Below are 16,174 nucleotides of genomic sequence, written 5' to 3' on the forward strand. Positions count from 1 at the left end.
GTGTGCAAGCGTGCTTCCCTCATCACCTGAGCCTTGGCAACTGGCCTGCCGTCCCCACCAAGCAGACAATGACCTCCCACTGTGCACTTGCCCTGCCTAGTCCTCGCCCGTGTTCCAGCCTGTGTGTACAACTCTCTCTTGCTCTGCGCTTCATGACCATGGTACTCCATCTACTGCCGCCTTGCTCTGTGCCGCGCGCACGTGAGAGAGAGAGAGAGAGAGAGAGAGAGAGAGAGAGAGAGAGAGAGAGAGAGAGAGAGAGAGAGTTGTGCCCTCTGTTAGAACACAGCCCTACTCTGTGCTGCAAGAGAGAGAGAGAGAGAGAGAGAGTTGTGCCCTCTGTTAGAACACAGACCTGCTCTGTGCCGAGAGAGAGAGAGAGAGAGAGAGAGAGAGAGAGAGACTTGTGAGCTGCATAGTAGGGAACGAAGATGTTCTACTGTTGAAGCAACCAGAAGCGATCTTAAATGCCCTTGCGGATGAGAGAGGCCAAAGAGCCGAAGATACCTGCTCATAGCAACGCTCCAAAAAGTGGAGACAGAAAAGGCATGGCCGGCTTTGGAATGAGAGGATAGGATACACTCCGCTTCTCACACACCCTGTGATAGTATCCCACGCACTCACGCAGCACGCTATTGTGCATCAAACTCTACACAAAGTAAGGCTGGTTTCACACTGAACTGGCGAAAGAAACAAGCCTTCCTAAATGTGTCATCGCCTAGTGTGAACAGTGTGGAGGAGAAAAAGTGAAAAAGTGAAGGGGGCTGAGAGAGGCCATCAACTCTTCCCCGAGGGGGGGGGGGGGGGGGGGGGGGGTCGGAAGAACAATGGAGGGCCCGGAGGAAGAGTGCCTCAACTTCAACCAATGAAATTTTGCCATGAAGAATCGACGTCCCTTTGCATTTTTCTTCCGCCGCCTAGTCTGAACCCACCCTAATAGTCTCTCTCAACAGGAGCCCTGAGATTGTGCCATGAATTATTAAATGCTCAGGCTCCTGTCACACTGGGACACCCGGCCATGCTGAGGTGTCCAAAGATGTCCACCAGGCCAACATGCGCCCGAAATTGGCCGGCTTGGTTTGTTGTCACACTAGGGCACCCTGGAGGCAGATTTTTGGAAAAAAACAAAAGAAACGCCTTACACGCTACTAGACCAGCGAACTTGCCTATGCAAAACGCAAGCAAAATGCGAGCTGATGATGAGAGCAACTTGTCCAAAATGCAAGTGATGATGAGAGCAACTTGTCCAAAACACAAGCTCTCTCTCGGCGTATGCAGAATGTAACCAGAACGCAACCAGCCTGTGTTGAATGTGAGCAACCTATCCAGAACACAAGCAGCCTGAGGCAGAATGTGAGCAGAATGCAAGCTAATGAGACCGCTACATTCTGCAGATAACCTCGCCAGAAGACAAAAAAAAAGCAAACTTTTTAACTGAGCAATCCAGGATTGATCAATTAAACAACCAGGACCTGGATGTCAATCATTGAACAATTATTGATTACCATTTGTAGCCAAACACAACGCAAAAATATTCATCCATGTTCTTGAAGTAGCAAATAAAATTCACTTTTCTTAAATAAGAGACAAAACTGCAAAGAAAATTGCCGCAAGGTAGACTTGCATTTTAGGATGCAACAAATAATGCATCTTGCATGTCATATTCCCTCAGCTTCATCATCAACACTATCATTGTCACTATCAATTACATTCGTGGTTCCAAATACCAATTGGACATTTCGTCGCGTGTGCTCTTTATACATTACCCTTGCCAAATTGTCATGCCTGGCAGCTTTGTAGCCCAAGTGATGTGCATTGCTCTCACAATCATCGTCATCTTCTTCTACCTCAATACGATAACCTCCATCATTTTGTCCACGTGCTACTACTTGATCCTCAATTTGTGGCCTAATAGCTTGCAACTTACTCAAAACTGATGTTGACATACGGCCTTGTTCTCTACGTAAAAATCTTTGAACCTCCAGCTCTGCATCCCTAATCCATTCCATGTTGAATTGGTCTTTGTGCACCAAGCATATGTTATGCAAAACCAAACATGCCACAACAAGACATCGCATGTTGCGGAGTTCCGTGTCGCAACACCTCAGCCAATTGTTGTTGGGGTATAGGCGCCTGTGCCTTGCCCGGCCGCCCAGAGTCTGGGCGCCCACTGACTTGTATACCTTATACATAGCATAAGTGTATAGGGGGCTGCTCACTCTTTGAGTCTCCCCACCCACATCGTGTGTGTCTCCTTCTCTCTCTCTCACTCTCCGTCTGTGGTGCTCCCCGATCCCCTTCAATTGGTATCAGAGCTATGGTGACCGCGGAGAGCACGACGGCTTTGAGAGCTTCGAGGCGATAGCTCGCTCGCTCTCGACGGTGGAGTTCGATCGCGGAGTTTCACGGAGAGCGATTTTAGCTTGAGGAGCATTGTCTTTGGAGCTTAGGAGCTTGGTGTGGTCAAGCTTGGTCGAGGAGGCGGTTGCGGCTTCCTTGGTGAGAGGAGCTTTTGAGCTCAGTGGAGCTCGTTAGAGAAGTGCTCGGCGGAGGAGAGCTTGACATTCAAGTGCTTGGATGCTGTTGTGGCAGAGCTCTTGTGTTGGAGCTTGCATTGAGAGGACATTGCATCACGCAGAGTGGAGCAGGAGCAGGTTCAAGACTGTGTGCAGCTCGTTTTTGCCATTTTCGGGCTCTAAAACGCAGTTTTTTGCGTAGCTCCGTCGTACAGAGTCAGATCTACATGATCCAGGAGTCTAGGTCAGGGTTTTGGCACGCTCCGGATGCGATGGTGATGTCTATTTGCTGAAATTATGCTTTGAATTACAGCAGGTACAGCAGCAAGTTTATTTGTGCACTCTCAGGTCCCAAAAACACTGTTTTTGGCATAGCTTTCACACCCGGACTCGGATACATATGATCGAGGAGTCTACCTTGGGGTTTTGGCACGCTCCGGACGCGCTTGTCATATCAGAATTTTAAAATTCTGAATGCTGAATTTTCTGCAGCAGCAGTTGTTTATTGTGTGTCGAGGATTCCACACATGGTTTGCTCTCAGATGTGAGAGTGATATTTGCTGCAAGTTTCCTCACACGTGGGAGGATACGATGTATGCCTTATGTGGTTTGATGCTCAGGGAGACTAATGTGATTGCATTTTGAGCTCGGCAATGTATGCCTCGAGCATGTTTTTTGGCAGTCACAGGTAGAGCAGATATTTGTGTACTAAATTTGCAGGTGTTTGCAATGATGTATGCAAAGTGTGGAGATTGGTGCATGCATTTGGAGTGCGGTTTGATGCGCTTTGGTTGATCATGGTTTTGAGCGTGCAGTCAGTTTGGTTACTGGTTTTGTGGCCGTTTTACTGACGAAACTCTGGCGAAATTTTCCCAGGAGTTTTATGCGCATCATTTATGCGCTCTAGGTAGAGATTGCGGGTTGCACTCAACATTTGCGTGCGGTGTTCTCTGCAGGTGGGAGATTTATGCGTGTGTATGCATCGATACCGCACAGTGTGGGCTTGGTGATTAGCTCACAGATTGCAGTGTGATACTAGAGCAGGCGAGGCTTGTATTGACATTGCGGGAGCTCTATTTTGGAGTGTGTCTCACAGGTTTTACATTGTGTTTCTGGCCATATTGGTAGACAGTTTCCAGGTGTTGTTGGTGAGGTGGTTTTGCTTTCTAGTTTGCTACATTGTGCTCATGGCAGAGACAGGTGATCGATCAGATTGTGACCTCTCACAGATGCGCGTGTTTGATGGGTCAGACTTTGCGGCATGGAGAGAGTGTATGCTTGATGCATTGACACAGCGAGGGTTGCATCGACCATTGAGTGGTGATGTAGGTAGACCTTCAAACATGTCTGACGATCAGTGGCAGGAGCTAGAGGAGATGGCACTATCTACGCTCTCTTTGCACCTTGCGGAATCTGTATATGCTCTTGTTATGTATGAGACTACTTCGAGAGCACTTTGGCGCAGATTACATGATATGTATGATAGATCTGAGTCATCACGGACTCGTGTGAGACATGTACATTCACGAGCACGCCGACAGATGACATGTTGGTATTGTGGTCATTCTGGACACGTTAGACGGCGCTGTTTTCGTCGTATGCGACATCGTAGGAGACATGGCAGTCTCAGAGATGTATGTAGTGATGCCATGGACTCAGTTGCTTTGACAGTTGAGGCACATGTAGTGTCGGAGTATACTAGTGACGGGGATGTCACTTTTACCTCGAGGTATGCACGAGATGCTATACATGTGGATAGTGCACTCCCTTCGCAGTGGTTGCTAGACGCAGATGCTATGTTTCATGTCACGCCGCATCGTGCATGGTTTTGTAGCTATTCTAGCGGGATGCTTGGCAGTGTACGTTTGACCGATGGATCGGTGCATGCAATAGCAGGTGCAGGAGATGTGAGACTGTCATTACCGAGTGGTGCATCTTACTTGTTACGACATGTGCGCTATGTACCAGATTTGACAGTGAGTTTGATCTCGATTGGTCAGCTTAGAGATTGTGGATGTCAGATTTAGCTACGAGAGCGAGATTTTGTGATGCATTTGGGTTCGCTAGTGATTGCGAGAGGTGCCAGGAGTGGTACAGGTTACCCATTGCATGTGGATCACGGGAGAGACGGTGTTGTCTCTGTGATCACGCAGCCAGGTAGACAGCGAGAGAGCAGGCGAGTCTCTTTTGCTTGTGGGTTGCAGGATGCTTTGCATGGAGTGCAAAGTAGTGAGCTCGTTGTGCACACAGTTGAAGCACGACTTGAACAGTCACACAGAGAGGTGACATAGTCAGACATGCATGCTTTGCTAGTGATTGAGCAAAGTAGAGAGTCAGTTGTGCGAGATACTTCTATGCAGGATAGACAGGTAGAGCGGTCTTGCTCTAGTGAGTCACGACAGGAGGACGTTGTGCAAGAGTCTATGCATACGGAGTTAGAGCATGAGAGCTCTAGTGAGTCACAGCAGATTGAGTGGTCATGTTTGCAGTGGATGATTGCAGAGGAGGCTGAGATGTCAGCGATTATGCAGTCATTCCTTTCTATGCTCGACAGTGAGCATGGGGATATAGTTGTGCAGGATATGTCTTCCAGCAGACACCTAGAGCAGCTGGTTTGCTCTGAGGTTGCACGACAGGTTGATTCGTCTTTTGCGGACAGTCAGGAGATGCATGTGGCTGACACGCCTTGTCAGTCAGAGATGCCTATTGCCAGGGACATATATGTTGATGCATGCTCCGTAGAGCTAGCAGGGCCCGCTAGCATTGCATCGGCATTCGGTGGTCTCATGTATGAGATGCTGATCTTGAGACCGGATATCGCAGCTGCAGTGGGAGCATATGTAGTTGGGATTGTCAGTCGTTTGTTGACTGATGATGGCATAGTGCACGAGGGAGATATGCAGGTATTGCGTACATACTTGCAGTACGTGTGCGGTACGTCTGGTGGTGTATGGACTTACACGGGAGCAGGACAGCCGGATGCACACGATCACAGCCAGCCAGTGGGCATCGGTTGAGAGCGGTTTTCTCTCACCTTTTGTAGTCTTTAGACTAGGTTCCCTTGCTTAAAGGCATAGTCGCCTTTAAGTGGGAGGTTGTTGGGGTATAGGCGCCTGTGCCTTGCCCGGCCGCCCAGAGTCTGGGCGTCCACTGACTTGTATACCTTATACATAGCATAAGTGTATAGGGGGCTGCTCACTCTTTGAGTCTCCCCACCCACATCGTGTGTGTCTCCTTCTCTCTCTCTCACTCTCCGTCTGTGGTGCTCTCCTGCTTGGATGTCAGATTTCGCTACGAGAGCGAGATTTTGTGATGCATTTGGGTTCGCTAGTGATTGCGAGAGGTGCCAGGAGTGGTACAGGTTACCCATTGCATGTGGATCACGCGAGAGACGGTGTTGTCTCTGTGATCACGCAGCCAGGTAGAGAGCGAGAGAGCAGGCGAGTCTCTTTTGCTTGTGGGTTGCAGGATGCTTTGCATGGAGTGCAGAGCAGTGACCTTGTTGTGCAGGTTGCGTCTACGGATGCACAGGTAGAGCAGGACAGCTCTAGTGAGTCACAGCAGGATGAGTCATCAGAGGTGATGACAGAGATGACACACATGGATGTGGAGATGTCGACTATTGTGGAGTCATTTCTTGATATGCTTATGCCAGAGCTTGATGCAGATTCAGGACATATGGATACACTTGGTACACATGTGATATGTGGTGGGCACGAGGAGTCACTCCAGAGCTCGGAGTCAGAGTGCCATGGTCTCTATGATAGGGGACAGGATTGCCATGAGTTGAGTTCTGAGTTGGAGGTGGCAGAGGTTGCCAGGGTTGCATCAACGTTTGGTGTCCTTATGTACGAGATGCTGATCTCGAGGCCCGACATAGCAGCTGCAGTGGGAGCATTTGCAGCAGGGTTGATCAGTCGTTCGATGACTGATCTCGGCATAGAGCATAGGGGAGGTTTGCAGATATTGGATCGATACTTGCAAGAGTGCATGAGCTCTTATAGACTATTTGCAGAGCTTGGAGCTAGCTCTGTGTGGCTTCCGCAGCGGGATGTTTGTCTATCAGTAGAGCCGGATGCACACGATCACAGCCAGCCAGTGGACATCGGTTGAGAGCGGTTTTCTTTCACCTTTTTTAGTCTTTAGACTAGGTTCCCTTGCTTAAAGGCACAGTCGCCTTTAAGTGGGAGGTTGTTGGGGTATAGGCGCCTGTGCCTTGCCCGGCCGCCCAGAGTCTGGGCGCCCACTGACTTGTATACCTTATACATAGCATAAGTGTATAGGGGGCTGCTCACTCTTTGAGTCTCCCCACCCACATCGTGTGTGTCTCCTTCTCTCTCTCTCACTCTCCGTCTGTGGTGCTCCCCGATCCCCTTCAATTGCAACATTCGAGTGCGTGATGGCCAACGTATATAGAAATCACGTAAACCACTTGTACAGACTGCCTTGCAAAATCCAGCACGATCTTTGTACGTGTACTTATGGCACAACCATAAAGATCTGCAACTACCTCCGCATTAGCTCCGCTTGCAAGTCTATGCAAGGAAAGTTGAACCCTATCCTCCAAGCTGATTGCTCTACACATACGTGTGTTTTGTCGCTTCATTGTTGGGGCCAACATAGAGCAAATGTACTCAATTGTATTTTTACTCACCCGAAGACGTTTTTTGAACATCTTCTCATCCCATGAACCAAGAAGAAAGCGTTTCAAGTAGCCTTGGGGACGGGAGAAAGTCCAGCAAGCTCGGGTCAAGTGACCACGTCGTCGTTTCTGAGATTTGTCTACTTTGACTAGGTGCACCAGAACATTGCACCATGCTTCCATCATCTCTTCCTCGGGACTTTGTAGTGGGTCTTGGAGTGCCATCATCACCACAAAGCACACCACTGCACACAAGATGGCAAGCCATCTCCAGTTTGCCATAAGTCACTGGATACGGAAAAATGAAGTTGATTAAATGCAATTGAAGTTGATTACGAGTACACTGAACATACATGTTGGTGTTCATCAAACATGATGAAAAGATCCCTAAACATAACGTGATGCATCCCATGGCCAGAAAATTAGTTTATTTCAAAACTCAGTCTGATGAAAATGCAGCTCAAGTAAAACCTGATCAAAGGACAACCAGCTTCATAACTCTTTTGCGCACAACTCAGCACACAGTACTGTTGAGCAAAAATAAAACCTGATGCATCCCTTGTTCTTAGTATTTTGAAAACTCGGCCTGATGAAAACGTAGCTCAAGTATAACCTAATCAAAAGACAACCTAGTTCATAACTCTTTTGCACCAAACTTTGTAATCAACTTGAATACAGAGAATGTTGAAAGCACATGATTAGTTTTCAGCTGAACATCTTCAGAGTTATGTCAATACTATGTCAAAAGAGAAACTACTTCATCACAGATTATGAGTACACTGCACACGCTTGCTGGTGCTCATCAAACATGATGAAAAGATCTAAAATAGATGTAATGGCTAATAACTCAAACTATAAACTTAACACTCTTTTATGTTGCGTTTTTTGAAAATACGCGTTGATATTACCAAAAAAAAGGTGAAGTTACATCCATTGAGAACATAACCAAATGCATGCCAGAATATTAGTTTATTTGAAAACTCAGCCTGATGAAAACTAAGTCTAATAAAAACTCAGCTCAAGTACAACCTGAACCTACTTCATCGCGCAGATTATGAGTACGTTGAATATACAAGCTGGTGTTCATCCACATGAAGAAAAGATCCAAAATATGATGAAATCTGATCAAAAGATCCTAAGTAAACCTGACAAAAATAAAGCCCCTAAAAAATGCAATGTTGATCCTAAAAATTAGACCAAAGTAATATATGGAGGTCAATCTTTCTGAGCTTGTTGTAGGAGTGATGCCATAATTGACTGCATCACCTCAAATGATTTTTTTCGCCTCTCCTCCATGGCTTCTCGGCGTGAGCTTGTTGTAGGAGTGATGCCATAATTGACTGCATTGCCTTAAATGATTTTTGTCGCCTCTCCTCCATGGCTACTCGGCGTGAAGATTCCTCCTTCACGTGCTTGACTAATTGGTGCAAGGAATCATCTTTTGCATTAGATTAAGATTTACTTTCTTCTCTTCCTTTTCCTTTGTATACACGTAAATTCCTTCCTGGCCATGCTCACATGGCTCTAACTCTTCCCCAATAGAGGATGCATGACTCTTGCACACCATGTTTTCGCTATCATGCATGTATTCATCCACTACGTCATACCATTTGCATGATCTTTTTCTATCGTTTTGAGGAATTGCATTATGCACTTTGTCCTCCTTATACTGCTTATTCACCCTTGCCCACTTCTTTCTACATGCCTGCCCATCCTTGTCGCAATCAGAAAACATGGATGCCAGCTTTGTCGCCACCTTGCCCCAAACATCAATTCCTTGCTTTGGCATTTTGTTAAACTCGTCATTCATCCCTCCTCTAATGTGTATCAAGTGCTCTACCCAAAAATACTTCCACATCACTTTATCTGCATTGTCATCATCCTCTTCTTTGACCTTGGCTTTTGCCTTGCTAGCTTTGCCTCGTTTTGGAGCAGTTCCATCCCCATCACATGTTCCCTCCTTGGCGGATTGGTTTTGGTTGCGAGCATTTTTACGTGGCGTTGCTGAGTTTACCTGCATAGACTCTTCAAATAGAAGCTTGCTAGTTATTGGGCTTTTAAAAGCGTTTTCACCAGGGGATGCAACACGGGGCATGCTATGAATGGGTGGTGGCCCAAACAACATAGGAGGATTTGGAGATGAAGAAGTAAGCATTGCACTGAATCCATGGGAAGGCATTGCATATGCCATAGAAGTTGGGGTTGATGAACTAAACTAGTAATAAGGCGAGGGACTATACATTGGTTGAGAGACAACAAACTCTTCCTCTAGTTGGGATCCAAAGGGGGGTATCTGGGAATACATTGCCCTGATGAATACATTTGAAGAATAAGTGTACATGTAAAAGGGCAAGAAAGACTGCTAATATGTATAAACCGTTGTTGCATTTTCAGCACTAATCCATGCATCATCTACTTTGTTTCATTCCCTCGCCTACTAGTGAACACTTGCTGATGGTATTCCTTAGTGCAACACAATAAGCAGGCAAGAGCAACATTAACAGCAAAACAACAAGATTCTTTAACTCGTGTGGTTTGGTTGTTCCATTGTCGGCAACAGGAAGTTTTGTGTTTGCAGGTTCATAAGGTGATGGTGAAGATGCCTAGAAGATTGTTAGAGGATAACTTGCTTTTTGGGATGGCTTTGGAAAGGGTTGGGGGCGACTTCTATTCTCCCAAGGTCGATTCGAAGATGCAAATACACCAATCCATTCTTCCAGCTCTGATGGAGTCAGTGCATGGGGTTACCCAATGGGAACCCTAAACAGGCCATTTCTTTACCCACTTGGTGTTGGTCGCTTCCCTCCCGGAGCAGGGCCATATTTTGTAGGTTCAAATCCACCAATGGTGTCTTTCACCTTCCCTTACTACAATGCGAGGCCTAAACTAGTAGCACCTATGTTTTGCCAGAGTAATCAGTGGCCTACTCCTATGTACCATAATCCAGTTTTTACCCATTGTAGCCAACCTACAAAATTTCCATTGCAGCCGTCAAACAGCTCCACTGGAGCACATGAGGACTAGTGTGGAGGCGAGACGAGGGAAGTGCAACACAATAAGCCGGCAATGCAACATTAACAGTAAAACAACAAGATCTTACCTTGTGCGTTGGGGTTGCAGAGCTGCTCGCAATGTGCAAAACAGGTTGAGAAGAGCAGCATAAGAAATGAGAATTGGCGGGCTTGGTAGGCGGGTAAACAAAGAGAGAGAGGTGTAGAGAGCGGTGCTGATCGCTGATGTATAACTTTTGTAGGTTGGCTGACTGGTTCGGCTGGCCATCTTCACGCAAAAGTTGGTTCTGAAATGGATCTCCAGCTCAGCCTTTGAAAACCTGTCCCCGCTGGCCCAGTGTGACACGAAAGGAAATCCAGTGCGAGTTTTGATTGGCTATACCCTTAAAAAGGCATGGCCGGGTGTCCCAATGTGACACCAGCCTCAATGCTTGGCTAGGACTTGGGAGTTGGGACTGCCTACCCACACGCTTCACAAAATTGGCCCATTGGTCACTGCAGTAATTCATGATCACTGCCCGAACCCTCCAATGGCTCCTCTAAGATCTCACTTTTAATGTCGCAGCCACCTACTCTCTCTCTCTCTCTCTCTCTCTCTCTCTCTCTCTCTCTCTGATCGACACGTCCCTGTCTTTCTCTCTGAGCGCTAACTGCACTGGCCGTCTGTGTCGCCAGGCTATAAGCACCACTCACCGAAGGAAGGAAGTTATGCCACGTGGAGGGGGAGAGGAATCCCTCCCCCTTTTATTATAGTATAGATTTTTAAATTTTTCCTCTCTCTCTCTCTACACGTGCAAGTTTTCTCTCTCTATGCTTTCTCTCTCTACATGTGCAAGGTTTCTCTCTCTACTCTTTCTCTTTCTCTCTCTCTACGTTTTCTCTTTCTTCGCTTTCTCTCTCTACGCACGGGGCAGCACACACACACACACAACTCAGAAGAGAAGAGAAGAGAAGAGAAATTCTAGTTTTAGGGGGGGGAGGAGGGGGGACAAAGGCTGAGAGAAACTTTGATTAACATTGAATAAGCCTGACATGGTCCCATAGCAAATCAATCAAAAAGACTACCATGACTAGTAGCAATTCCTTAATCTTCTATCTCAAGATAACACCATAGCAACAATCTGTCACGATTAGGATCGTTGCTTGTTGTTCCCATTGCAATACATAATGTGGGCTAAGAAAGAGCAAAAGAGAGAGAGAGAGAGAGTGAGAGATATATGTAAATAAAAATAAATAAAACTACACACGGCAAGGCAAAACCTCACCTTCCCTCCCTTACATAATCATCCTCAAAATAAGTAAGAGAGCTTCCACACGGTGAGTTTGCAAACTCACCAAAAACTTTTGGTGTTGCATTCTCATGTAGCCTATAAAAAGGAAAATAAAGTTCACTTTCTACTCTTGCATTATAAAAAAGCCTTCATGTTCTTAAACTATGCTAACTTTTGCATATTTGCAAAAGTTTCTTGAACTCATCCTCTCCTCCTTTATTCCCTCTAGCCCCCTTTATTTGGTGAGCGTGGGTTTTGAAACCCACCGTGTGAAAGCCTTGTAATACATTCACTAGAGTGTGTGTGAGAGAGAGACCATTGTGAAAGCAGAGACTAACAAATGTGGAAAAGGCCCGCCGCCCGCCTGTCCTATGTTTTTTTGTGTCCCACCCATTAATTTGCCTCCACAAGTGGTAGGTGGAAAAAGCCAACCTGCCATTTCTTTTTAAACTAATTTGCCTCCATTATTTGTGGGTCTAATATGTACTAACGATTTTGGTTTGGGGTTTAATAGGACGAATCTTAAGAGATCTCCTTCGCATGAAATAGCAAAATGGGATTGAATGCCAAATGGCGGGTGAGGGACACAGGTGGCAGGTGAATACGTGTACGAGGATGCAGGGTGGTCAAAGAAATGCAACGTGAGCATGGGCGACGGGTGGTACCAATCAGGACTAGAAAAAAACAATTTTCCTAACCAAAGAAAATAAGGGCAAACTTGAAACTCTCCCGGTTTTTAGTTCAAAATTAGAAGCTTTTGCCTGTAATTACACTAAAACTTGTGAAAATTTTCGGTTTTCTTCAAGGCAAGCTCAAAGAACCCCGGTTTTTTTCTAACACTGGTACTACCAATGCACGGAGGGGGCGACAAGTGCTTCCACAGGGCTTGTTGCCACATAGCACAACGAGGGAGGGGGATTAGGAAGCAGAACAATTTTTTTAAATTTTTATTAAAGAGGTCACTCAAGAGTCAACCAAGTGGTTGCAGAGGAGTGGCGTAGCGTAGTGATCTCAAAGCCTTGACATTACCCACACCAGTTGGAACTCGAGCTTCACATGGGAGTTTGAGAACGCATAGCGAGAAGGGAAGCAGTGGAATTTCCCATGCATGGGGGGTTAAGGTGCTTGAGTCAAAAAGAGACCCTACAAATTTAATGAGGAAGGTGCTTGAGAAGCTTCCTATGCATGAAAGTCCCAAAGTTAGGGGAATCTTTGACCTAACCTTCCACTCACCCAAAGGGCACCCCTTTTCTCAAAGGGCACATGGGACACATGTCAGACTCTGCCTAAGCTTAATCACATGGTGTGCTTGAATGCTATTGGTTGGGCTAAAGAGGGGTCCAATGAGCTTCCACTTCCATCCAACAAATATTGTTAACCCTCACGGCTCACGGACACCCCATCACCTACGACGGACGTGTATTATGTATTTGGTAGAGTCAGGTACCGGGCTTGTCGGACCAATAGGAAAAGGGTAAGAGTGATCGCCGATGAGAGGCGCACTCTAACTGGGACATTCAAGGGATTAGTTGGCTAAGCATGGGCGCCCAAGTGTGAATGGGGTGAGCTCATATAAAAGCCAACTAAACCTAAAATTCACTCATTCTCTCATTTGTGCAATAGAAGAGTGCTCTTGCTCCATCTCCATCTCCATCTTCTTCTTCTTCTTCACCTCCTTGTGTGTGTGTGTATGCGAGAGAGAGAGCGCGATCGAGCATTGCGGCGGCACGACGGCGGTGAAGCGGTTGAGCGCGACGTAGCGGCGTCTCCTTCTTCTTCGCGATGAGGAATCCTCAACGGCAGGAGCATAGAGCGGTGAGTGACACACCATTGCCCTCTTTTGAGCTTACTAGTTAAGCTAGTTGTGTGCTTGGATCCGTCTATGGCTCGCACACAGTGTTAGGCAAGGCCCTTGCTTCGACAGTGCGGCAAGGAGCGCACATTTTTGGCGCCGTTGCCGGGGAATCGCCCTGCACTAAGCCCAAGAGGCACTTTGTGCTTCTCCTATGAGTTGTTTGTAGTAGGAAAGAAGAGGAAGAGGAAGAGGAATGAGTTATTTTTCTGCAAGTTGTTAATTTCTGTATTGTCTGTAAGTTCTGTGATTTCTGCATAATGTTGTGTTTTCTGTTTGCACACAGTCTTTGCACAATTAGCAATCGTTAGCTTGTTCGCAGTGAATGAATAAGTAGGAAGGCAGTTAGCAATTTCTGTTTGCACAAAGTCTGTACACAGTTTTCTATCAAGGTTTGCCTGCACACAGTCTTTGCACAGTAAGGTAGTGAGAGAGGAAGTAGGTGGACAGTTAGCCCACTGACAGTAAGCAGTTAGCAGAGTGGTTAACAGATTAGTTAGTAGATTAGTTAGTGGTTAGCAGCACTGTTAGTAAGTAGATAAGGTAGTGAGCTGTCTGTGAGCTGTTGACAGAGAGGTTAGGTAGGTGTTGACAGTGTGTGTGGCCAAAAAAGGGTCACTTAAACCGCGCGTGATCGTCGCCTTTTTAAAAAAATCAAAAATTAAAAAAAAATTAAAAAAATTCTAAAAAGAAAAAAAAACCGAAAATATCTAAGCGTGAGTGACTGGGGGGCTACACGGCTACACTAAAATTTTGATCGGGATCGGGATCATTTCCCCAAGCTCCAAGCTCCAAGCCCAAGCCCAAGCCCAGGCCTCAGTCCTCAGTCATGTGATATATACTAGACTCACTCTTATATATATACCCTACCCCCTCAAGAGGGAATGAGAGCATGTGGGGCAAGTCCTCCACTCTCCTCCCTTCTCTTCCCACTTGCACCCTTAGACTTTCTAATTTGGGCCTAGTTCTCTACTAGAAATTGACGGTTTTAGGGATTCCGAGGGCATAAAGTGACCAAACGGAGGGCTGTAAATCACGGCACGTCCCTCTGACCGAGACGCTCGTTTTGAGCTATCATACGTTCTAATCTATAGCTGGGTCAGAAAAAAAGGACCAAAAAATCAAAAAAAAATTAAGAAAAGACTTGGGTTGCAAAACACCCAAAAATACTAGGTGAGCAGCCTTCACGGGCACTCACTGACACTTCTAGGGGATCCAAGTCATATGAACCTACGCTCTAGACGAGTGTTAGAGCACGAGAATATTGGTAGTGCCTCCATTTACGCGGGCACCCATTATTCCTCCACCCTAGGTTCTCGACCTTCAGCCGGGACTCAAGGTAGCGCGACCCAAGATCCTCATATCGCGTCTAGTGATTCTGTTAAGTATGGAGCCTGATTTACCCTTGTAATTTTCTGTGGTAAAAGCGTACATTTGTAAGGCCCCCATTATGAGGAGAAGCCATCGTGCGTGAAGAAAAATCACTCACCGGAAACCAAAATTTTCACGGACAAGAATCAGGGGCAACTTTAGAGGCCTCGGGGGCGGAGGCCCCCGATACTTTTTTTTTCGCCGGAATATTATGGCCGGACGGCGGCCGGAGAGTGGTCAGAAAACAACGGGTCGGTTGGCCGGTGGCCGATAGTCAAAGGCCGATGGCCGGTGGTCGGAAGTCAATGGCCGGTGGCCGGTGGTCGGAAGTCAATGGCTGGTGGCCGGTGGCTGAATTCAAAAGCGGACTTGTCTTCTCAAGGGCGGCCACACATGGGCGGATTGGAGGGTCCGGTTTGGACTTATTCGCACAAGGGCAGCTACACATGGCTGTCTCTCATAAGAGAGGGAAGCCCTTTTGGCTTATAAAAGGAGGCCATTTCTACACACATTTTATAGTGTGAAGTTGATGCAACAAGGTGAGTGTGAGGTGGTGAGAGTGAAGCAAGGCGGGAGCTCTATCAAGGGTTTAATCCCTTTGTAAACTACTTCTTCTTTTGAAGTGCTAACGCAATTGAGTGGCTGCTTTCCCGTGGACGTAGCCCACATTGGGTGAACCACGTATATCGTGTGTACTCTCTCTCTCTCTCTCTCTCTCTCTCTCTCTCTCTCTCTCTCTCTCTCTCTCTCTCTCTCTCTCTCTCTCTACTCTATAATCTCTTGTGTGTGAAATCTATCTCTCTCCATTAAGTAATCTACTCAAAAATCTATTTAGCTACGTCTTATTTCCTAACAGATTCTTCCTCTGACTACGAAGTCATGGAGGGGTATCCTACACCAAACCCTGATAGTTCAAGTCAAGACATGCATGCCATGGGCCCACGGCCCAGGTCCAGCGTGTTTAGCCGCTTAAAAGAGACCCTTAGTAGAGCTACTCGCTCCGAACATGCGGTTAATGAAATAAATGAAGGGAGTGGGGAGGTAAATTCGTCATTCATGCCTAAAATAGACCCTATGCTTCTTGAGAGTGTGCATGTGAATGTTCCATCCACTGCACCTCCTGATCCTTTAGGACTATCTCCCTCTGAGGTTTTACTACCCGATGGTAGGAGTCTTGCCGAAGTACAAGAGATCGAACGCTATATGCAAGCAACAAGGGAGAGGGAAATTGAGAACCTACGAAGGCCAGAACAAAGTCGAGTCCTGAAAGCAAAGGCTCCTATGACAACAATCATGCCAGCCGAGCAACCGAGTGCTCCCAAGGTAGCAGTCAAGGAGGGGCAAGAAATGGGGAGCAATAATGCTTCCACTTCGAGGGAAACCTCCAGCACGCCAGGCCTAGATGGGATATTCCTAAACGAAAATTGGGAGTATGACCTACAAGCAGAAGCTTTAACTGATCGGTACACAGGACACACCTATCATGTGGGTTGGTTAGATGTTCTACAATC

At 46.6% G+C, this 16,174-nt stretch overlaps 1 protein-coding gene across 1 annotated transcript; it reads right to left on the reverse strand.

Moving 5' to 3' along the window:
• Window positions 1–8,108: 8,108 nt before the first annotated feature.
• On the reverse strand, window positions 8,109–10,394 carry LOC147459484 (uncharacterized). The gene is made up of 2 exons (XM_086510743.1): window positions 10,259–10,394; window positions 8,109–9,467 (listed from the first exon to the last, which is right to left on the reverse strand). Exon 2 carries the CDS (start codon window positions 9,347–9,349, stop codon window positions 8,576–8,578), a length of 774 nt encoding a protein of 257 aa, XP_086366869.1. The 5' UTR covers window positions 9,350–9,467; window positions 10,259–10,394; the 3' UTR covers window positions 8,109–8,575.
• Between the last annotated feature and the right edge of the window lie 5,780 nt (window positions 10,395–16,174).

The sequence above is a fragment of the Adiantum capillus-veneris genome, chromosome 4, assembly GCF_014529385.1.
Source record: "Adiantum capillus-veneris isolate H3 chromosome 4, ASM1452938v2, whole genome shotgun sequence".
Classification (NCBI taxonomy): Eukaryota; Viridiplantae; Streptophyta; class Polypodiopsida; order Polypodiales; family Pteridaceae; genus Adiantum; species Adiantum capillus-veneris.